At 41.9% G+C, this 23,637-nt stretch overlaps 1 protein-coding gene across 3 annotated transcripts in view; it reads right to left on the reverse strand.

Annotated features, from left to right (window-relative positions):
- LOC149322952 (uncharacterized) overlaps positions 1-23,637 on the reverse strand; it is a 52,112-nt gene that overhangs the window by 14,779 nt on the left and 13,696 nt on the right. For all 3 annotated transcript variants that reach the window (XR_016272313.1, XM_089485266.1, XM_089485260.1), the window contains exon 2: positions 13,307-13,362. Coding sequence is in view for 2 of the 3 variants with exons in the window: in XM_089485266.1 (XP_089341392.1) it covers positions 13,307-13,362 (56 nt within the window). In the remaining variant the exon portion in view is untranslated. The remainder of the gene's footprint in view (positions 1-13,306; positions 13,363-23,637) is intronic.

Here is a 23,637-nt window from a genome sequence, read left to right on the forward strand (position 1 = left end):
TTTTTTGTTCTTATATGTTTTTAAAATTTAATAAACATTATTAAAAAAAAGAAAAAAGAAAAAAAAGAATTTGGTTCTGCACCGAGATCCAAGATTCCTAACCGTATGAACTCAAACTCACATATGCAGATACACACACATATTAACACATGTTTCTGGCCAATATTGTTACAAAGATATACTTGCAAGAGTGTAATATCTGGAGAAATCTGAGGAGCTAACACAGGGCTAAGTAAAACTCTAGGGATGAGGGAGTGGAACAAGTGTTGTACCCATACACCCTCAGTCTGCAAAACAATGCATACATGGAATAATACACATGTACCTAGTTTGGTATCATTTATTCAAGATTTGGCTTTTCTTTTCATAGAATGTGGCTTCTGTGAGATTAGCGTCGTAGGCATAACACACAAGCACTTCCACCCAGCAATCTCCCCTTAGGCTTAATCAAACATGCACACAACGCAGTGGGTTCAGTGAATGGTCTGAGCACTGGAATAATCTGGTTAGTAAATCTGAGGAAGAAGCTGCCAAAAAGGACACAGCATCCTTTTTCTCCTTGGGCTTCCTCTTTCACAGTGTATATTTTTAAAGCATGTCCCACAAGAGTTCTGAACAGATGCATGTATTTTAAAAATAAAAGCAAACTTTTAAAGGTATAGAGAAAATGCAAGATTAAACACTGTTGCTAGGTTCCAAAGGCATACTGTAGGATTTCAAGGATCATGTTTGGTGTTTGGAAAAAGGGGAAAAAATGCACACATTCACTGAAATTAAAACAAGTAGAGAGAACTGACGTAATCTAAAATGAAATGAATTATTTTCATGCAATAAATCATGAACCTGCTGGATTCTTCCTTTAGATTATTAAAAAGTGACTCCAAGCATTAAGAAATTTTTATGTATTACTCAGAGGGCAAGGTCACTGCTGATGTTACAAGTAATAAAGGCCAAAGGATCACTTCCATCATGCCCTGCTTGGGAATGTCCCAGTGCCATTGGCTGGCTACTATCAGCAGAAAATATGTGTCCTGTCTATGACAAAACAAAATTATTACAAATCATTGATCTCTGCCAATGAGAGGCGCCCGCAGCATTTGTTCTCCACCTTCAACTCTTTGCTTAAACCTCCCTCTCCTCCTGTCTCTTCATCATTCTCTCCTAATGACTTTGCTAATTATTTCATCTCTAAGATCACCACTATTCGCTCTGAGATAGTCCTCCCCGATTCTTCTTCTGCTCATAATCTTCTATTGCCCTCCCCTAAAAAATTTTCTGTGTTTCCTCCTGCCTCTTTGGATGAACTCTCTTCACTTCTGAACTCTTCCAAACCTGCAACTTGCTCTCTTGACCCAATTCCTATTCGTCTTCTAATCTCTATAGCTCCTTCTTTTCTGCCCTCGCTTCTCCATATCTTCAATCTCTCTCTCTCTACAGGCTCCTTCCCTTCGGACTTAAAACATGCTCTCATTTCCCCTATTCTGAAAAAACCTTCTCTTGACCCCTCCTCTTTGTCTAGCTATCGTCCGATTTCTCTTCTTCCCTTTCTTCCTAAGGTTTTGGAACGGGTTGTTTATTCTCGCTGTCTTGAGTTTCTTGAAGCCAACTCCATTCTCGATCCCTTTCAGTCTGGTTTCCGCCCAAGGCATTCTACAGAGACAGCTCTCACTAAGATCTCCAATGACCTTTTACAGGCCAAGGCTAACGGCCTTTACTCTGTTCTCATCCTTCTTGATTTGTCTGCAGCCTTTGACACCGTTGATCACTGTCTCCTAATTGACATACTCTCTGACCTTGGGTTCTCAGACTCTGTTCTTGACTGGTTTAGATCTTATCTGTTGGAGTTCCCCAGGGCTCTGTTCTGGGTCCCATTCTGTTTTCTCTCTACACACCGTCCTTAGGAAAACTCATTAGCTCTTTTGGCTTTTCCTACCATCTGTATGCCGATGACACCCAGCTGTATCTTTCCGCTCCTGACCTTTCTCCAAGGCTTGAACAGCAAGTCTCGTCTTGCCTCACAGGTGTCTCACAGTGGATGTGCCATCGGCATTTGAAGCTCAACATGTCCAAGACGGAGCTTCTTGTCTTTCCTCCTAAGCCCACCTTTCAACACTCCTTTACTGTCTCTGTGGACAACATTTCTATTCAACCAGTCCAGCAAGCCCGCAGTCTTGGTTTTATCTTTGACTCTTCTCTGTCATGTATCCCTCAGATCCAGACCACAGCCAAGGCTTGCAGATTCTTTTTATACAATATTGCCAAAATCCGACCATATCTCTCTGCCTCTACTGCCAAGATCCTGGTCCATGCCCTAGTGATCTCACGACGTGATTACTGTAACGTCCTCCTGGCTGGGCTTCCTCTTTCTCACCTCCGTCCTTTAATCTCTGTCCAGCATTCAGCTGCACGCATTATCACATCCTCCCACCGCTCTGACCACATCTCTCCTGTGTTGGCATCCCTTCACTGGCTCCCCCTCCCTTTCCGTATTCAGTACAAGCTCCTGCTGTCGACGTTTAAAGCCCTCCATGGGCTGGCCCCTCTGTTACCCATGCTGTTTCATATAAATTTTGGAATCAATGATAACCCTTAATGACCCCTGGATGAACTCTAGCAGCCTGTCCTCCATTACTGGCAAAGCGAGAGGACATGTACACATCCCCTAAGGGAGCACCCATATTAACATCTTAGAAGGTCTGGGAAGTCACATGAAGGGATTATCATAGGACCAAGAAGAGCAAATGTTTGCCTTGCCTGAAGCTATCACCCCCTCCTCAAGTCTGTTGTCCGAACAACTTAAGTCATTGATATTATCAGATCCAGACATCCAGGTGAAAAGAAAACAATTAAACACCTTTGTTTCGGCCAAGCCAGCCTCTTTGCCTAAGGCCAGATTTGGCCTATAAAAAGTCCCCACTTTGGCTGCTCAGCGCGCCATTTACAAGGTCTACTTACTCCACATCAGTCGGACCTCTGTTTTGGTAGCCGGCATTTCTGCTCAAACCCAGGGTGCGGAGCAGGCTTGTCTCACTGTCCATCACCCCATTCGCTTCCCGGAGGGAATCTACATTCTGGTAAGCATCTCCATTAGTAACGCCTGAAATCTGTTCCCATTTTCCAACCCTAATTTTCCTGAGTCCTGAGTGTGTGTGTGAGTGTATGCGCAACGCATGTGTTTTTCCCCTATTCCAATAAATTAGACATCTAGTTATTAATATCCGTCTCAGCTTTATTTATTGGGATCCCCTGGTCTACTCCGTATACATATCGGGAGGGTGATTTCGGTGGGCTCTTGTGGCCAGCCCCCTCTTGCAATATTTGGACCAATAACAACATAATAAAATTCCCCTACGGACCCTTGGCTACACCTCCTTACTTATCAGACCTTCTTTCTCCTCACCTTCTCACTAGGGCCCTCCGTTCTGGTAGTCAAGGTCTGCTGTCCCAGCCCAGGATTTCCTCTGCCCCATCCCGGATTCGCCCCTTTTCACTTGCTGCCCCTCACTCCTGGAACCTTCTTCCCCCACGAGCAAGGGCCATCACTTCTTTAACCAGCTTCAAAACAGAGTTGAAGACCATCCTGTTCAGAGAAGCGCTCCCAGGCATTGCATAATTGTCGCTTGCTATTTGATGTTCTTTTGGTGCCTGTTTTATCGAACCATTTCCTGTATTGCTATGTATTTTTTATGTATTAGCCTACTAGCCCCACCGCCTTTCCCTTCTCCTTTTATGTCATGTCTTTTTAGATTGTAAGCCTGAGGGCAGGGAACCGTCTAATTAAAAAGATTGTATGTACAGCGCTGTGTACATTTACAGCGCTTTATAAATAAAGGTTAATAATAATAATAAATAATAATAACTAGATGGATCCACTGGTTAGATCTATCCCGCTGGGTGTGATACGAAAATACCTGTAACAATTGCCCATTTCTCCAAGCTTCATGATGTTGAGATTTGAAGTGGAAAAGCAGGAAGGAGAAGATATGGTGCTTCACCCTTTTTCTCATGATTATTTCTCCATTCTACACATCTGCGTTATTGCCTTATGGCAAACTAAGTGTTAGAGAGCACCTGCTTTCAGTGTATAAGATGAAGATCCAAGGCTCAATACTTGACATCTCCAGTGTATTTTTAAAAAGACTGCAAGTAGCAAAGGAACAGGTGGTTTACCTGTAACTGTAATTCTTCAAGAGGTTGTCTGTGAACTCACACACAGGGAATTTTCCCTGTGACCATTCAAAAACTTCTAAGACTAACCTGGCATCATCTGGCAAAACCCCCACATTTTATACTGTGCATGTCAGTGCCTTTCCCCTTCCCTTCACCTTGTTCTAAATCAGCTCCCATTTTACAATAATACAGGTATGGGATAGTGGGAAAGTAGTGTGAGTTCACATACAACTACTATAAAAACCACAGCTACAGGTAAGCAACATGTTCTTTCCTGTGGTCTCTGTATAACTCACATGTATGGGAAACTATAGAGCTCATCCTGGAGAGGATGAAGGAGGAAAGAGGTACAGTGACATGTTAGTACATGATCTCACATCCAGTAGGCAATGATGCATGGAAGTGCAAGGTTGTGACCATGTAGCAGCTTTATACACATCTGGGATAAGTGTTCCCTTCAGAAATTCTCTGGACATGGCCCCAGTGAAACATTCCTAGTTAAGGGTAATTTGGTGAGGCAACAGCAAAACTCTGTTGAAACTGCCCACTTTACCACTGAGGTGAAATGGAGACCAATTTTTCAGGCTTCTGTACCCCCAAAATAAATAAGACAAATTGTAAAAGTATGTGGTTTAGTCAATACAGAACACAGAAGCTTTCCAAAGATCTAGTGAGTGCAATATAGATGTCCACTGCTGATGCTGGTCTCTGCATAAATACATGCAGACCTATATGGGGGGAAAACAAGATACCTTTGGGTAGAAAGGAGATAGCCAGTGAACTATGCTGTCTTGATGAAAAATCAAGAGTTTGGAAAAGGGCACAAAACTCATTTGCTCTCTTGACTGGTGTTATGGCAACTACAAGAGCCACTCACAGGAACAAAGGATGCAACCCTGTCATAGGGGGATTTCAAATAGCCTCCTTCCTCATTGAAAGAAAGAATGACAGAAATACTCTAAGGAGATGATGGCTGTAGTACAGGTGAGTAGAGATTATGCAGTTCCTGTGTAGAGTAGAGATTGTGCAAAACCAAGAGGAAGCTGAAGGCAAAAAGGAATATGCAGATAGTGCAGCAATTTATCCATGGGGAGAAATATAGAAGTCCTCTCTCTTTTATAGAAAGCAGAAATGAAGCATGTGAGACACCCTGAACTCCCCAATATCTACAGAGATGGATATCTTGAAAGATTCCTATTTAAAACAATGTGATTTTAGCTTTATAGGGGCTTTGATTACAGCTGGTGCCTTGGGAGGCTGGCCAGTCTAACAACAATAAATTCTCCATGCCATCAATACTGAGGATGAAAAACCAGATGACACTCCTCTCCCTCTTGTCAAGACAAGGAGATCCAAACTACTGATAAGTATAAGTAGAAAAGATCCATTATCATCAAGAATGGAGCAAAACCAAGGCTGACAAGGAACCATTGAGTCTGCATTGTTCTGCCATATACTGATAAGGGCTTTTGGTGATTACAGGAATGGGCATGCATGCATAAAGTAATAGGCTGCTCCAGTTGTAATCCCTGGGCAATTCCATCTTTGGTTTTTTTTTCCAAGCAGTATAGGCAGGAGTGGCAACAAAGTCGGCTTGTGTTAAGTCCTGGCCTGAGTACCTCTGGAGCCAAGGACCATTCATGAAATGCTACCTTCTTTTGCAGTGTTTTCTCCAGGAACATGCATGGCTGCTAGCCAAGTCTACCTGATATGACACCAAATTCTAGCACTGTAAGGTCATCAAGAGCAGAGTCCCCAGACAAGTACTACCTTTTTTACTGAGGTGATGATAATTGTATCTGATAGTCATCAACTGAACTGTGCAATCTCACAGTGGCTTGAACATTTGAAATGATCTGATGATAAACAAAAGTTCTAAAGCATTGATGACATTTTTTCCCTCTGTACAAAACCACTGACCCTAGATAGTGTGATGATTGCAATGCGCTCCCCATCCTGTGGTGGTTGTGTTCATACTAAAGACAGATTCTGTTTCTGGAAAGATGCATCTTCTTATAGAACGTGCAAGATTAAACTCCAGGCTCCTTACAGGAGACAGAGTTTTAGCTAGAGGTTGTGACTTTTATATGGAATACTCTGATAAGCTACTTTTGAAGCAATTGCATGGAGCCCTTCACAAAGACTATTAACTGTGGATGAGATGCAGCAACAGTTGGAGATGTTTTGCTAGAACTGCCATTGCTGACAACGCTTTCTTAATTGCAGCCACTGGGTGCTTGCTGTGTCTCTGGGAAGACAGCCTCTGTCCATGATAGAATCTGATGTTATCCACTAAATGTTATCCACTAAACTGTGAGCAGAATTGATTTTTGGGGGTTGTTGTTTAACTTGAAAGCAGTTAGAAGGGAGAGTTATGTGGAGACTTTGACAAAGAGCTGACTCCAAGCTCACAAAGCAACTAATTGTTTATATATGGATAGATCATGATGTGTTGAGTCCACAGGTATGCATATGCATTTTCTAAAACATTTGGTGCCATTTACAAACTGTACAAGAAAACCATGAACTATAAGTGATTGGAACAGACTGCAAATCTCATCAATGGCAACACAAACATCAGTTAGCGATATAACATTTGCATTTTGGAGACTGATGATCGCAAATCAATCTCCAAGCCAAAGAAGGATAAGTATGGATTGAATAGTGATCATAATTTTTTTTTCTGTGATTGTGAAGGTATTTATACCCTCTAGGCCTAAGATGGGTTGCAACCTATCACCTCTCTTCAGAATTAGAAAATACTTAATACACAAGTACCTGGTATTTTGAAGCATGGAACAGGTGCTACTGCACCTTTATTTGAAAGGATACCAATCTTGGATTATGCTTCAATACTAACTGAGGAAGATAGTAAATGCCCTGTGGTTGTTAAATGCTGAATTTGGTGGCATGTCCCATTTTTTTTTAATGATGAACAGAACCCTTTTGTCTGAAATAATTACCTACCAGTGACAGAAAAAAGGATAACCCTGCTGTAGAAGAGAGTATGTGTCAGATGGGTAAGACATGAATGAGGACAGTGAAAGCTTCCAGGAAACTTTGAAGTTTTGTGCTTAAACAAGGATTTACACTTACATTAATACACAACAAGCTAGTTGATGGCAATGAGTAAAAAAATTGCCAAAATGACTCGTATATAGGAGATCGCAAGTGGTATCTTGTTTGCTTGAGACTAGATTAACACTGGCACAAGAGTACTGTGAAGTGGGTGAAGGCATATTCATTCTCACTGTTTAGTCCTGTTTTTGTTTTTTTGCCACGATTAAGTTTATCATTTGTTCTTGAACTAAAGAGGCCTTCCTTACCAACATCTGGACTACTAGATGAGTCTTAGATTATTATTATTATTAACCTTTATTTATAATGCGCTGTAAATTTACACAGCGCTGTACATATAATCTTTTAATTGGACGGTTCCCTGCCCTCAGGCTTACAATCTAAAAAGACACGACACAAAGGGACTGGGGGTGGGGAAGGGGCCTTTCTAGTAGGATAATACATATAAAATACATAGCAATATAGGAAAGGATTCAATAAAACAGGCACCAAAAGAACATCAAATAGTAAGCGACAATTATGCAATGCCTGGGAAGGCTTCTCTGAACAGGATGGTCTTCAACTCCGTTTTGAAGCTGGTTAAAGAAGTGATAGCTCTTGCTCGCTGGGGAAGAAGGTTCCAGGAGTGAGGGGCAGCAAGTGAAAAGGGGCGAATCTGAGATGGGGCAGAGGAAATCCTGGGCTGGGACAGTAGACCTTGACTACCAGAACGGATGGCCCGAGTTGGAAGGTGAGGAGAAATAAGGTCTGATAAGTAAGGAGGGGCCAGTCCATGGAGGGCTTTAAATGTCGACAGCAGGAGCTTATACTGAATGCGGAAAGGGAGGGGGAGCCAGTGAAGGGATGCCAACACAGGAGAGATATGGTCTTGATAGTGTTTGTGCTGATACTGCACTATTTGAGTGGCAGTGTCAGAGCAAATACTAAAAAAGGGACTGTTGCTGTAAAAGGGGAATAAGGTGTTAACATTAATTGTGTGGAGTTGGTATCAAGACAAACTGAGGCAACAAAGGCTAGCTTGCATCAGGAGAACGAGAGAAAAACTGAGGGAGGGTAGCCCAAATTCGTGGTACCTATAATGGTCTCTGAAGAGAGAGCAGTGATGAACTGGTTAATGGGGTGGAAGTGGCGGGAATCTTAAATGGAATTGAACATGTTCTCGTGGAGTTTGTTATATAGCTGAAAGGCGAAGCTAAGCCTAGTCAGGCATGCATTCCAGATTTAAAGAAAGCTGATTTTAGTAAACTTAGGGAAATAATGGGGGTGGTCATGTTGTCAAGAATAAAAAAGGGGGTGGTGGTTCATGATGAATGGGAGTTTAACAGTGAAATATTAAATGTACAATTTCAAACAGTTCCAGTGAGGAGGACAAATGAGAGGCATCTAATGAAACAAGGTTGGATGTTTAAAGAACTTTCAGCTGAACTAAGTTTTAAAAAGGATATGTACGAGAAATAGAAAAAGGGGGAACTCACTAAAGAGGAATTAAAATGCATAGCCAGCATGTATAGGGAGAAAGTCAGAAAACCTAAGGCTCATAAAATGTGGAGGCTTGCTAGAGAGATTTAAAAAAAGGGCTTTTTGAGTATGTCAATAGCCAAAAGAAGAACAAGAAAATGGTAGAGCCACTGAGTGAGGAAGACAGTGAAATGCTAACAAGGAGCAGAAAGAACGCAGAACTACTCAACACCTCATTTGCCTGGGTCTTCTATCAAAAGGAAAATAGTGCTCAGCTTGGGGGAAATGGAGCAGATGATGCAGTAGAGGAAATGCAGCACTGACTAGGTAAAGAGGTAGTACAGTCTATATGAATTTAAGTCTCCAGGACCAGATGAACTACATCCAAAAGTATTGAAAGAACTGTCAGAGGTAATCTCAGAGCCCCTGACAATAATCTTTGAGAACTCCTGGACAACAAGAGAAGTCCCAGCAGATTGGAAGAAAGCAAACGTTGTTTCCATCTTTTTTTTTAAAAAATGTGGTGGTGATGGGGGAAGAGGACCCATACAATTTCTGCTCAGTCAGCTTGACATCAAAAACCAGGAAAGATTCTACAGCAGATTATTAAACAGACAGTCTGCAAGTGCGTAGAAAGGAATGCCATGATCACTAAATAGCAACATGGGTTCCTCAAAAAATAAACATGCCAGACTAATCTTATCTTTTTTTAAATAAAGTTACAAGCTTGGTAGATGAAGGGAATGCTGGGGGTGCAGCATATCTTGACTTCAGTAAAGCCTCTGACAAGATGCTGCATGATATCCTTGTAAACAAGCAAGTAAGATGAGGCTTAGACAATGCAACTGTTTAGGACAGGTTTCTGTCCTGGACCAGTGCTGTTCAATATCTTTATCAATGACTTGGGTGATGGAATATAGTGCATGCTTATCAAATCTTCAGATGACACCAAATTAGGAGGAGTAGCTAACACCTCGCAGGACAGGATCATGGTTCAAAATTACTTTAACAAATTAGAGAGCTGGGCCAAAACTAACAACATGGATTTCACCAGGGAGAAATGTAAGGTACTACACTTAGGCAGAACAAATTAAATGCACAAATACAGTATGGGTGGGTGACACCTGGCTTGACAATAGTACATGTGAAAGGGATCTAGGAGTCTAAATAGACCACAAGCTGAACCTGAGTCAACACTGTCATGCAGCAGCTAAAAAAGCCAATGCAATTCTAGGCTGGATCAATACATGTATAGTGTTTAGAGGATCAAGGGAAATAATAGTGATACTCTATTCTGCTTTGGTCACCTGGAATACTGTGTACAGTTCTGAGCATCAACAGTTCAAGAAGGATATTGATAGGCTGGAACATGTTAACAAGAGGGCAATCAAAATGATCTGGAAACCATGTCTATGAGGAGCAGGTAATGGAGCTGGGTATGTTTAGCCTAGAGAAGAGAAAGTTAAGAGGTGACACGATAGCCATGTTTAAATATTTGCAAAGGTGCCATATTGTGGCTGGAGCAAGCTTATTTTCTGCTACTCCAGATTCTAGGACATGAAGCAATGGATTCAAGCTACAGGAAAAGAGATTCTACCTAAACATTAGGAAGAACTTCCTGACAGTAAAGATTGACAATGAAATACAGTATGCTGCTTCATAGTGTGGTGGAGTCTCCTTCTTTGGAGGTTTTCAGGTAGATTTGGAACTGAGGCTGGATGGCCATGTGTCAGGAGTGCTTTGTTGTGTATTCCTGCATGTCAAGGAGTTTGACTGGAAGGCCCTTGCGGTCTCTTCCAATTCTATGATTTTATGAATATGTTGAGTATTAGAAACTGTGAGAAACAGGCATTGTATCATTAGACCAGAAGGTCAGGGCCAAAAAGTGGACTGTATTGGCAGGTCTGGACCCAACAGACATAGAAGACATGTGCATTCAGAAATGTGATTACCATGACTGACATCAGTGTCGACAGTGATAACATTCTCAGTTCAGTCCAGACCACATCTGTAACCAAGGAACATCCATCTCAAAATACTTATGTGACCTATTTAAATGATCTGATGATCTTTTGTTAAATATATAAGACAGTGACACAAAGTGCAATCCTACATTGTGCTTGCAGAGAGTAATGCCCCACTAGCACAATTCCATGTCCTTCCATCTCCCATCCTCTAGATGAGGGTGTGTGTGTTCCCAGGCAACCTCCAGCTGAAATTCTGAAGGTGGGAGAAGAGCACAGACACCAGCCTCTCACCCTGGTACGTCTGTTACTGACCAGCCAGTCTTGCATATCAGAAGCCTAAATATATTCTATGCCTGAATGTCTTGAAGGAGATCACAAAGGGAGGTCTGTGGTGAAGAGATTATGTTGGAAATTCAGTTGCCATTGCCATGATGTTGTTTATTCCTTGATTGTTATTTCTTGTTGCTAGTTTTATCATCACTATCAAGGGTTGTAACAGTTCTTTTCAACTCAGGTTTTAGGTTTGGGACCCTTTTTTTATTCCTAAACCAATCTTTCATGTTGCTTGTGCTGTCTATGCTGCTTGGATGGTGATTTAGCATGCTCTGCAAAACAATCTGCTAATACTTATAATAATAATAATAACAATAATACTGTTTATTTGTATCCCGCTTTTCCTTTCCAGATCAAAGCGGGTTACAGCAGCACGGCAGTGCACAAAACATCCCAAACGGCATACACATGTAAAAATGCGAGCGGTACAATCAAACAAATTAAAAACAGCTAAAAACTACTGATTAAAACCATAACAATAGCTAGCAAGAGTGCAGGTGCATCAATACATCGGGGGGGGGGGGGGATGTTACATTGTCTGGGGGAAAGCCTGTTTGAAGAGGAAGGTTTTTAACCTCTTCCTGAATATGTTGAGGGAGGTAGCCGAGCGGAGCTCATCGGGAAGAGAGTTCCAGAGCTGCGGGGCCGAGCTGGAAAATGCCCTTTGTGCAGACACAGAATGTTTCATATTTGGAACTCTTAACAGTTGCTTCCCGGCCAACCTGAGAGTGCGGGGCGGATTATATGGGGAGAGGTGGTCCTCCAAGTACCCTGGGCCCAAGCCATTTAGGGCTTTATAGGTGATAACCAACACCTTGTATTGCGCCCGGAAGCGAATAGGCAGCCAATGTAGATCTTGTAAAACAGGTGTTATATGGCTGGTCCTGGAGCATCCAGTGACCAGCCTGGCTGCCATGTTCTGCACCAGTTGAAGCTTCCGGGTTTGGTACAAGGGCTGCCCCATGTAGAGCACGTTACAGAAATCCAACCGAGAGGTTACCAGAGCATGCACCACCGTTTCAAGGTCCCCCCGGCCCAGGTAAGGTCGCAGCTAGCGTATCAGCCGAAGCTGATAACAAGTGCTCCTGACAGTTGCATCCACCTGAGATGTAAGGTAGAGCGACGAGTCCAGGAGCACCCCCAGGCTGCGAACAGAGTCCTTCAGGGGGAGCGTGACCCCGTTCAGGACAGGTGGACATATTTCCATCCCCGGGCCTGGGGAACCTATCACGAGTACTTCCGTTTTCTCTGGATTCAAACTGAGTCTGTTTTCCCTCATCCAGCCCATTACTGACTCCAGATAGGCATCTAGAGGAGAGATGCCATCCCTGGTCACTGCATCAGTCGGAGACACAGAGAAACATATTTGGGTGTCGTCAGCATACTGATAACACCGCGCCCCATGTCTCTGGATGATCTCTCCCAGCGGTTTCATGTAAATGTTAAATAGCATTTAACATTATCCCACCTGGACTGCCTGAATGGTGTCAGGATAGGCTGTGAAAGCTGAATCCACAGGCCCTGAAGAAGCAAGATAAGCAATGTCTGACATGAGTAAAGCAACAGAGGACAGGGGATGGTGATGGAAAGAGACCGTGGCAAGAGGCTGATCTCTATAAAACATCTCAGGTCAGAAAACCAAATTCTTCCAAAGCAAGCTTCTCTAGTTTAGTATCCTGTCTCTGACAGTGTTCAGTTAGAAGCCTATGCCAGCAACAGTGTGTCTGAGCATGTGTTAGCTGCACATGTTCAGCCTTCCTCTTTAATGGTCCTGCAGGCCTTTTCTGGATAACTTTAATTTGCCAGACAAGGAAGACACAGGACTCCATATAATCCACCCCATGTATACGGTAATCCACCAGAAAACCAGAACAACTATGGAGACTCAGAGGACCTTTTCGGCAACCACTCCCAGACTGTGGAACGGCCTGTTGGGTGAGATCTGTTATAGTACAAGCCTGGACAGCTTTAAGAAAGCTGTCAAGATGGATCTCTTCCGACAGGCCTTTCTGGAATAGTTCAGCCACCCATTGAATAGACTATTATGTAGCCTATTGATTCTCTCACACCTCATCCTCTGGTTTATTTGTTTTTATTTGCTTTAATTAATCTTTATAGTATGAATTTTTAATATAACTGTGATTTAACATAGTACTTTAAGGGGGGATATAACTTGGGACTATTGTATATTGTCAGTTTACTGTTTTGACTGTTTTACTGTAAGCTGCCTCATTCCTAATTGGAGAAGGCGGGATATAAACAAACGATGATTATTATTATGATTATTATGACACACCTACCTTCAGTACAGACAGACTGAGCGTTGTCTTCTATTCGCAGCTCATTCTCACCTGGCCTACAACAGAAAAATAAAACAAATAAATGAGTGCTGGCAGTTTCAAGTTACCTTAGCTCAGTGCTTCTCAATTATTTTCTGTCATGCCCCCCTAGGAAGAAGAAAACATTTCGTGCCCCCCGCACAACTGTAAATAGTATCATTTGTCTATAAAATTGTTATAAGTACAACTCTGCATAACAGAGCCTCGCACCTCCCTTTACTGAGCCTCGCGCCCCCCCTGGGGGGCCCGCCCCACTATTTGAGAAAGGCTGCCTTAGCTGATAACCTGGTCCAAAAGTCTGCTAGGATCCAGCATGATTAAAAATGTAGCTAATTACTAAGAACAGCACTATTACTAATACAACCCGAATTCTGGGCATTTGTAAAGGTTTTCTGCATGTACAGCCTTTATCAACACATTTGAATAAAGGACATATACATATACAGTACAAGGAAGTGTTAAAGGCATCTAATATACACACTGGGCCTCCTAGTCCAGAGGACACATACGGTTTCTGAACTGTTAGTCCTTTAGATACTTTGGACTTCTGTACCCAGAATTCCTGTCCAATGGCCACACTGACTGTGACTTAAAGTTAAAGTCCAAAATATCTGGAAGACTTAAACTTAAGATTTGCTGATATAAGCCATACTGGGCTATGCTTTTCAAAAACAATAATATGTTTGCTTGGGAAATTTCAAACTTCACAACCATGCTCTGCCCCAAACCAAAATAATGCACCAACTGCCTGGATCAGGCCTTGTTAGTGTTTTGAGAAAAGAGGAATGTGGATACAGTATGTACCATTCAGAACATAGCCTCAACTGTCTTCAAAAAGTGGGAGACAGATAGGTTCCTCCCTTCCTCTCTCCTCTTTCCTATGTATTTTTATAATGATTATGAAGTTTTCACAGTTATGGCAACCATGAATGAAGCTCTTAAAACAGCTGTCGAAACTGAGAGGTTCCTTAAAAAGTGAAAGCAAAGCACTGAAACTAACTGACAAGTGTGCATGTGCCCACTCCTAGACATAGACTGATCACATGTCTTACTCTACTTTGACACTGGGGTTTGTGGTAAAACTCCGGGGAGACACACAGACCTCATGTGATCAAACAAATGTTCTGGTGAAAAGACATGACTTCAAGAATCCAGTCAAGACCTTCAGTGTTGGCCTACCAGAGACACGTGGGTGTCGGATTTATAGTCTCACAGCTGCTAAACTCTTATGCTTGTTCAAATTCTTTCAAATTACATTTCTGTGATGAGGAATTTAACAGAGGGCCAAGACTACTGGATCTTACTTGCTTTTACTGTTGCAAAAAGACTTACACTCAAAGGTTAGACAATTAAACATTCACCATCCATTGATCAATGGCCAGAAAAACTTACTATTTTAGCTACACATGAAAAAATATATTTTCTTGAAACTGCCCTGCATGTCAATTAAAAATATATTTTGGAGATTATGGCCAACTTATACCAGTGTATATACATAGCCCTCATTCATATCCTAGGCATTTCCATCCCCCACACTTTCTCTTTCCTCCCTATTTTCTGTTTCTTTTCTTTACAATTGTACTTTAAAAAACCATATGTATGTATGTATGTATGTATGTATGTATGTATACAATATATTTCATTTTAAAAGGTGTGTGTGTGTGTGTGTGTGTGTGTGTGTGTGTGTGTGTGTACACATACATACACTGTATAAATAAAAACAAACCTCTGTAGCTGCATCTTCACTGCAGAAATAGTCCAGTTTGACACCATTTTAACTGGCGTAGCTCAATGCTATGGGATTTTGGGAACTGCAGTTTGTTGTGGCATCCACGCTGTCCGACAGGGAAGGCTAAATATCTCACAAAATGACAACTCCCAGAATTCCATAGCATTGAGCCAGAAAAGTTAAAGTGGTGTCAAACTGGATTAATTCTGCAGTGCTGATGATGCATCTTAAATTTACTGCTCCTGATTTGATCCAAGAGATTCAACCCTATATACTGAATAACTTCTGACACTGGTTAGGAGGGGAATAAACACATGTAATAACTTGAAACAAACCTTTTCAGCCTTTATTTCATCACGCCCTTGCAAACATACCTGGTGAGTATGCCACTTTCATGGAAATTATATTTTGCCTAAGGGTGGGGAGTGGGTGGAATGAAAAAACAGAATCTTGGACTGACTGACCTGATGCAAGAGTGTTTGTTTCTTCCATGTTTTGTACTATAGTGGATGAGATGCAAGGGGGAAAGGAGGGCACTCATCATATTTGTCACCTCTACACACAGATTATTACAAAGGCACCAAACAAACTCTCCCACAATCACCCTTTCTCTGCAAGTTCAAAGTGATAAAGGCATTCTTTTTGTTTTCCTGCTGTGAAACCAGGGGCTTGTCTATCTGTCTAATGAGACCCAGAGAGGCAGGGTGACCAGATGTCCTCCTTTCCCAGGACATGTTCTTCTTTTCAACCTTCCATTCAGGCAAAATTCCAAAATATCTTCCATTTTGAGCATGAGTAAGACGCCCATTGGGTAACATATCATTTTTGCTGTTCCCCTTCAAGCAATTTGCCTATCTATCAGCTTGTCCTCATTGCAAATAGCGGGATATGATGGGCCCTTCTAAAATTATTTTTTCTTAGAAGCAGCAGCAGATAAGACTTGCCCCCAGAGCTCAGAGCACATTTGTTTCTCGGAGGGAAAAAGGACAGCAAATGTATTAGGCAATGGGCTGCTTGAGGCCACAGTACACATACTGAAAGGGTTTCCCCCCTTAATTTCAGCACAATGGAGAAATGAAAGGAATAATTTAAATGTAGATTCAGTCACAGGCTTGTTGCTAATAAAGTAGGATTTTAAGCATTTGTCTTGTTCAGAGATCCTTAAGTATATTGCAACCCAACAAGACATTTTAATGAAGATAAATTCATCAGAAAAATATGGCTGAGTATGTAATAAAATGCAGTATATGCAACAGAGCTGTAAATAAAGCACATTTTGTAATGTCCTACATTTTTCATGAATGTTCTACATTTTGCGGTGCCCTGTCCTCCTTTGTGGTTATGACATCTGATCACCCTGCACAGAGGGCAGCCATCTATTCAGTTAGTGGGGTCATTTTCCTCAAAGCTTGAAGATGCTCTCTCCATCTTCTCCTATCACTTCTGGATGCTTGAGCCAAGGTTGGGAGAAGGAGAAGAAACACGCCACAGCTGTAAAGGAACTAAATAGTACAAGTTCTGCCCACTTACTTTTTTGTTACCAAGATGGGGGAGAGGGAATGCCCTGGAGCTGCTGCAGAATCATAGAATCCGATGGAGTATGTGGAAGAGTATTTTGAGATGTAGAACTGACCCCAAGAGATGAGATGAGAAAGAACTAGGTTGTGGCTAGTTTAGAGCTACTGTGGCATCCAAGCTGGATTCTTCTTCTGAAGCATATTACCTGTATTATTAATTCCAGTTTCATCATCTACCACACATTACTGTCTAGACGTCTGGACCGTTCATGGTTTTGATTCTACCCCAGAATCTAAGAATCAGTTAAGTTATTATCAGACAATGTGGCAAACTCCATTTTTATTATTTTGTAACTGTGCTATGGGGATCCTACCTGTTTCTCACAGTTGTTCTGTTATCGTTTATGTTACAGTTGTCATTATAAATATATTATTACATTACATTATTAATAATTAATAATACATGTAACATATTAATATATTATATATTATATTGTATATTGTTGTACTATTATTAGTTAATATTATAATAGTGTTAACCAGTGTTATTAATAATAGCATAATCATTTCACCATGTTAAAGAAAGCTACCAATTAATTGTATGAATTTTAATCAAGTCTGCATTTGAATAATACAATTCTGAAGAACAGCAATTCTCCCCCTTTAAATATACCGTGCATCATTGCATCATTATATTATATTGGACAGCATCTGATATAAGGCATTGCATTCTGTGTGAGACGGGAAAGCATTTATACTAAAAAAGGAGTTTCTTGCTCCCCAAAGGTCAGCTGACCTTTTCAAGTGATCAAAATGTTTTTAGTCAGTCATATAGCTATTAAATAGCTACAGATGGCAACGTATTATTGTTATTGCTGTTACTAACCAAAATCAGGGATGGGAATTGTATTGCCCTCCAAATGTAGTAGGAGTATAACTCTGATTATTACTCATCATTTGCTATATTGACGAGGGCTGCACAGAGGTACAGGCCAGGAATATCTGGAAAGCCACACAATCTTCACCTCGCCCTAAATTAAACACAACTGGAAATAAGACTTTAAATCAATAGCATCTGTTGATTTATGTAGATCCGACTAATTCAGGTGGTCCACTCTCTAGTATGGACTAACAACTGAGTTTAGGCTATCGTTGTTATCGTTGTCACCACCACCACCACCACCACCACCACCACCACCACCACCACCACCATTAATTGTATTTCTGTCTCTCCATTCATGACAGCTCCTCAATAATATGAAAGCTCCCTCAAGACAGCTCACAATAATATGATATGACAAAAAAGTATAAAAGACAATTTAAAATTGTCAATTAAAAATGTTTAAACTTGAGAGCAAAAGGTCATTTTAGCGACACTACAAAACTATATATTCTGCACAACTCATATTTCATCCAAATAGGAAGACCTTGACTGCTTTCCTACAATCTTTCTTATAAAGGAATAACTTTATAACTGATAGACCTCTTTCTCCCTGCAGACAAAAATCCAACCACTGAAATAGGTATCCAGACTGATGACTTTCTGGAAGGCTTAAGGACACAGTTCATGTGGGTAAATAAAAGCTCTCACTGGTGCAGACAGACAACTGTGGTAACTACACCAAAGGGGGAATCAAAACTTTTCAGGGGAAGACAAAGGAAAAAGGTTGAGGTTGGGAAGGCAGACACAAGTCAAAGAACAAATGTGTCACCTGCTTGTCTGTGAGGATTTTTAGAAAGTGAGAGCAGACATGTGTGACTGGCAGTGACATGTTTGTACCTTAAGTCTTACCACTCAGTGGAAAAAAGTAAGTTTGACACAGATTAAAAATGGGTGATGTTTATGTCTCTCCTTCTTTCAGACTTTGAGAAATTAGAAGACAAGATGACAACTAGTATGGTATAATGTTCTGGGTTTTAGACTGGACTAGTACTCAGCCATGGAAACCCACTGGGTAACCCTAGACAAGTCTGAACAAAGCGTGCCAAGAAAACCCCACGATAAGTCCGCCTTAACCATGGGGCCACAAGTTAGAAATGACTTGAAGTTAAAATGATAACAACAGAAGATTCTTAGATTTTGACAAATATTAACAATAAAAAACAAAAACTGCAAGTATTTGAATTAACATCTGATCAGGTCAAAAGCAGCCCAGCACTCAAGTATGGCGGCGTTCAGTAAGTTTCTCTAACTGCTTGGGATTGTAAGGAGAAGGGATCTGATAAACTGATGTACATCTCAGTAGGTTACAAGATGTTGTAGTGAAGGGGTACCCTTAAGAGAGAGGGCTGAGGGGGCTAATGAGGACCAGGTGGGGCAGGAGGTGGAGCCAGAGGAGGGAGGAGTCGACCCAGGGCAGATAAGAGGAGGTGAGAGGCAGTCGAGAGGAGGAACACGTGGCGGAAGAGGAGGACGGGGAGTTGCGGTCGAGGAAGGGAAAGCGGAGGTGAAAAGGAGAGCCATAAGGGACGGCGGGCCCGCGGTCTTACAGGGCCGGTCAGGTGGTCGCCGCAAGGGACCGCACGAGGAGGTAATCCTGAGGGACCCTCGGGAGGAAGGGGACTTCCCTTTCCCAGACGCCGAGAGCTGGGCAAGAGAGGAAAGAGACCCATTGGAAGAGGCCTGGTGGGATCCCAAGGGGGAGCAGTGGCAGACAGGCCCCGAGCCCCGGGAGAAGGAAAAGGCCGATTTGGAGCCCCTGGAAAAGCATTCGGGAGGAAGACGCGCGCCACGAGCCCGGGTGGCGGAGGAAGAAGACTGAAGGCCTGAGGTGGTCGCACTTTGGAGATAGTTGTGGTGTTTATGTTACTAGGGCTAAGGGATAACCAGCGGGCTCTTGCACTGTTCTTGGAAAACTTACTATTAAAGTTTTGTTGTTCTTGCAACCTGCCTGCAAGTTTGTTGCCGCCGACTACTTACCCAAGGGGAGGAGCTAGAGAGGACGCTCATTATGCAGCCAGCCAACCCAGCCCCGCCCACAGATGTGCAGACCTGTCCTGTTGTATCATTAACTTTCAGGGTTTGGAAAAATCACCCAAGAATCCTAATGTTGACCCACACCTCTTGCTTAATGCTGAACCCTATTAAAAGGCCTGATGTCATCTTTAGTGCTGTTCTATACAGATGCTGTTCAGGCTGCGTCCCTCCCTCTTACTCCGCTGTTGGTTCTTCAACATAGTGCAACATAGAGTGGGCCCTTGGTATCTACTGTGATTTGGTTCCAGGACCTCCTGTGGATAACAAAATCAGTGGATGCTCAAGTCCCATTAAATACAATGGAATAGCAAAATGATGCCCCTAATATAAAATGACAAAATCAAGGTTTGCTATTTGGAATTCATACATTTTAAAAACACTTTCAAGCCATGGATGCTTGAATCCGTGGATAAAAATCTGTGGATTAAAAAAATGCCTCGAACAGACAGATTTCTATTGCTCCCATTTCAACCATCTTGAAGGTACATTTAATTTTTGGATGTCATGGATGTTATTGCAACACAGATCTGTGGATTTATGACTCACATATTACCTTACTTATTCTCACAGAAGAAGGTGACTCTCTCAAGCAGCCTGTGGCAATATGTAAGAGGGGCATTTATATCACGTTGGACTTATATTGATCAAACAGCTTCTTATTTAACTAATTTTAAAAACAGAAACTGCAAGTATCTGATTTTTTTAAAAAAAATAATAATCACAGACATTCAAAGGAAAAATAGGCTTTACTCACTCAGGCACGGGCAAAGCTATTTGTCAGATGAAGTTCAAGTGTCCCCAGAATGACCAAAGGACAGGGCAAAGCAAAGCAAAAGACCCCAGGTCTAGAATCCATCTACCCCCTTCACATGTATCCTTTCACTCTTACTGGGCTGCTGTGACTGAAGGAAACTGAGGAAGAGAGTGGGAAAGGAAACCCTTTCTCCAAGCCCTCCAAATACAACAGCATTTTAGGTTTAGGGGAAGGGGACTCATTTCCCCAGCCTTATCTAACCCAATTTGACCCAACAGAAGCTCCTTGAACAGGGAAACAGATTTCTCTTTCCTTTCTATCTATTCAAAGTGAGTCCAAGAGACTTGCTTCTGTTGCAGCCTACAGGAGTGGCAAGACAGCTGGGCACCTGGTGGTATGCAGGCCTTTCTTCTTCCCCTCACTGATTATCTCTTGTGTGCATAGACTGGATTGTGCCACTCCTAGGCTCATAGAACTGTTTGCTTACCTGTAGCTGTGGATCTTCAAGTGGTCATCGGTGTGTTTCCACTAGCTTGGCACTGTGTGCTCTCTCTTCCTGTCCCCCAAATAAGGTGGGGAGGAAGAGTTCTTATCCACCTCCTTGTGTACAATGATCATTCTGTGTGTTATGTGCTAGTCCAGGTGGAACAAGGACCCCCACTCCCATGTTGAGGGTTCTCTGCAATCCGTGAGCTTTCCTACCCTTCACCAGTCAAAATGATAGGCATTTCATTTGCTGTGAAGAAAGCAGGAAGATAATTCTGTCTCTTTCTACCAGTGTCAATTCAAGACTGGAGTGGAGGTCAATAGGAAAGGGAAAAGGGCATTTCTCCCTGTCCTAAATCCAAGGGCAAGGTCATACTGACCAAAACAGATTTTAACTTTATAAATGTCCACCTTTTACTGTCTATTAACAATATTCAGAAGTGGATATTCCAGGCCACAAGACATTTTAATGACATTTGTGAAAATGCTTTGCATCCTAACTGAATCTCAGACAGTTAAGACCATGCGTAGACTTTAAAATATATAATAAAAAGTATTCAAAGAAGTTGTCAATTCTACTACCCCACTCAAACCAAAGCTATCTGAGCTAAGACCTCTTCACCATCCCAGACATCCTCCAAAGCAATTACAGGGTGCCCTATAATGCAAGGAAAAAGCTTAGGCAGGATGATTAATCTGAATTTGATCTCACTACAATTTTCTCCTAGAACATACTTTCAGCATCGACATTTTCCTCTCAGAAACAAGGAAACAGTAAAGCAAGGATAGGCAAAATAAAGTTTGCAGTGCACCTGGTGCCCACGGCCATTTTTGTGGATCCCCCCCCCCCAGTCTAGCCCCAAATGCCCCAAATTTTGATCTAAAAAACACAAAATGACATCTACAGGTTGTGGATAGGATTTCCACCATGTCTGGAGTCATCCAGGTCCCCAGGAGTCAAAAGAAATGTGCAATTTCTTTTTTAAAAAATGCTTCAAAATGTCTTTTGGGGGCTGGGGGGACATTTCCACCATGTTTTGCCCCCTTCAGGCAATTTCTGCCCATGGGAGGGAGTGCATAGGTAAGATTGCCCCCTATACCTAGAGGATGTTTGGGGGCAAATACACACACACAGGCAATAGCAGCCCTGCAAGTTCTTCTGGATGACTAATGCAGCCCCTTCACCTTTCCTGCAAGAAAGGCATGTTTGCCTCTAAAAATATGAAGGGTTTATTTCAGGCACCACTGCAGAAGCATAAAATCAATTGTCTGGGATGCGAGGAGGAGAATACAGAGGCAGGAGAGGAAGGCTTAATGACCAGAAAAGGACTGGTTTCTACAGACTTGAGGTCCATCAAATCTCTCTTAAAGGCTGAACGCCACACTCCAGTTTATATCTGGTCCAATCCTGCGATTTGGAGGAATACAGCTCCCAGTTTAATCAGCTTCTGGGGGGACAAAGCACTTTGTCTTTTGTCTCAGGCAGCAAAATGTCTCATGCCAGCTCTGGCTCATGTAAGTCTTTTTATCTGAGAATCTTGTGAATACTTTACCGAAGAAATTAATCCAGAAGTTGTCTCCATCATTTAAAGGTTTCACTTGTTTCCATCATTACATCTGATTTAGTTAGCAACTGTTCTGAGTCTCCAAGCACCCTCAAGGGAAAACAAAATTTAAGGCATGTATACTATGCTGGACTTTTATTTGTTATTGTTTTTATTTGTTTTACTGATTTCAATTTTGTATTCTGTTAGTCTGTAACTGTTTGTTTTGACTACAATAAACTGCCTTGAGTCCCAAACAGGGAGAAAGGCAGGTTATAAATAAATATAACAATAATAATAATGATATCAGTAGGCAAAGGGAAGTTGTCAGATCTTTATGACTAACTGTGCAAAGGAAGTTGTAGTGTAAGCTTTTGTAGACTTGGTCTACAAGACTGCACCTTTTGGGAATAACTAGCAATACAGTCGCCCCTCTGTTTTCGTGGGGGATCCGTTCCGGAACCCCTTGTGAAAACGGAAACTTGCATATATTCAGGCTCCATTGGTTTGAATGGCCGTGCACTTCTGCATGTGGCCCTGTGCATGCGCAACAGGCACACCCCATTTTAGCCTATGGGGGTCACCCCTCCATGAATAATCAAGACCACAGACTTCAAGTCTGTGAAAACAGATGGGCAACTGTGATATATCAAGGTGGTATGTGTGAATCTAAATCACATACTAGACTATAAAGAAGGTGTGAGTAAGCTACAGACCTTCAAGTGATGCTGGGTAACTCCTAGCATCTCTTGCTTTTGGCCTTGCTAAATAGGACTGATGGGATCTGGAATCCAACAATTTCTGGAAGGCCACACGTTCCCCAGCCCTACTGTAAAGCCTGCGTTGGTCAAGCAAGGAAAGCATCACTCACATTACTGACCACTGGACAACCAGGATAAACTGGAAATCTTTGTGATGTGCTAAAACTTGGACTCAGTCTCTTAAATCCTAGCTCTGTGGATGTGCTTTTTGTTTAATGCTTCTGTCAACCTTCACCCAGCACAAAACAATGAAGGTAGAAAAACAAGTATGAATGAGGATAAACTAAAGCAGATGAAAATATCAGAAGTTACCATGAGTGGGCGAGAATCAGATATAATCATTTCAGGCCAAAGGGATATTTGATTTATCTCTTGAAAGCTTTGTAGTCTCCTTTTGTAGAGATTCAGTTCATTTAAAAGCAAGCTCCATAATACAGGTCATAGCCAAATTAAAAAATATATATCTTTACAAACTGAAGTATCATTAGTAAAATTGATTACTTTACAAAAAAAAAAATTGCTGC

The sequence above is a fragment of the Sceloporus occidentalis genome, unplaced genomic scaffold, assembly GCF_023333645.1.
Source record: "Sceloporus occidentalis isolate IW3139 unplaced genomic scaffold, rSceOcc1.0.p SCAF_1, whole genome shotgun sequence".
Lineage (NCBI taxonomy): Eukaryota > Metazoa > Chordata > Lepidosauria > Squamata > Phrynosomatidae > Sceloporus > Sceloporus occidentalis.